Source organism: Oxyura jamaicensis, chromosome 7 (genome assembly GCF_011077185.1).
Source record: "Oxyura jamaicensis isolate SHBP4307 breed ruddy duck chromosome 7, BPBGC_Ojam_1.0, whole genome shotgun sequence".
Lineage (NCBI taxonomy): Eukaryota > Metazoa > Chordata > Aves > Anseriformes > Anatidae > Oxyura > Oxyura jamaicensis.
In genome coordinates this window covers 29611859-29612561 of record NC_048899.1, presented here as the reverse complement: position 1 = coordinate 29612561, position 703 = coordinate 29611859, and the positions used below count along the sequence as shown (strand labels likewise).

Below are 703 nucleotides of genomic sequence, written 5' to 3'. Positions count from 1 at the left end.
GCGGTGTCCCCTGTGCCCGCAGCATGTACCGGACCAACGCTGTCCTCATCGCCATGATCATCACCGCCATCGTGGCCATCATCGTCACCATCTTCTGCTTCCAGACCAAGGTGGGGAGGGGAGGGGACGTGCCCCGGGGGGGCTGGGGACGCGGTGGGACACCCCCGTGACACCTTTCCCCCCCCCCCCCCCAGGTTGACTTCACGTCGTGCCCGGGGCTCTTCTGCGTGCTGGGCATCGTGGTCATGGTCACGGGGATCGTCACCGTCATCGTCCTCTCCTTCAAATACGTGAGTTGGGGGGGCTGCGGGGTGCCGTGCGACCCCCCCCCAGCCTTCCCACGTCCCCCCCGCTCACCGTCCCCGTGTCCCCACGCAGGTCCCCTGGCTCCACATGCTGTACGCGGCCATCGGGGCCATCGCCTTCACCCTGGTGAGTTGACGCGGCCCCTCCACCGTGTGGAGCACCCGGGGGGGCTGCGAGGCCCCCCCAGCACCCCTGCCTGACCCCCCCCTGTGCCCCCCCCTCCCCAGTTCCTGGCGTACGACACGCAGCTGGTGCTGGGGAACAGGAAGAACACGCTGAGCCCCGAGGAGTACATCTACGGCGCCCTCAACATCTACACCGACATCATCTACATCTTCACCTTCCTCCTGCAGATCGTGGGCCGGGACTAAGCCCCCCCCCTCCCCCCCCCCCCCCC

At 68.6% G+C, this 703-nt stretch overlaps 1 protein-coding gene across 1 annotated transcript; it reads left to right on the top strand.

The window, feature by feature from the left end:
- Positions 1-7: 7 nt before the first annotated feature.
- On the top strand, positions 8-695 carry TMBIM1 (transmembrane BAX inhibitor motif containing 1). The gene is made up of 4 exons (XM_035331406.1): positions 8-110; positions 195-290; positions 379-432; positions 534-695. Exons 1-4 carry the CDS (start codon positions 24-26, stop codon positions 675-677), a joined length of 381 nt encoding a protein of 126 aa, XP_035187297.1. The 5' UTR covers positions 8-23; the 3' UTR covers positions 678-695.
- Positions 696-703: the final 8 nt, after the last annotated feature.

Excerpts from the sequence above, each read along its gene's own strand:
- TMBIM1 (XM_035331406.1), top strand. The coding sequence starts at position 24 with ATGTACCGGACCAACGCTGTCCTCATCGCCATGATCATCACCGCCATC. Across the intron at positions 111-194 it reads TCTTCTGCTTCCAGACCAAG|GTTGACTTCACGTCGTGCCC; the intron begins GTGGGGAGGGGA and ends CCCCCCCCCCAG. Across the intron at positions 291-378 it reads TCGTCCTCTCCTTCAAATAC|GTCCCCTGGCTCCACATGCT; the intron begins GTGAGTTGGGGG and ends GTCCCCACGCAG.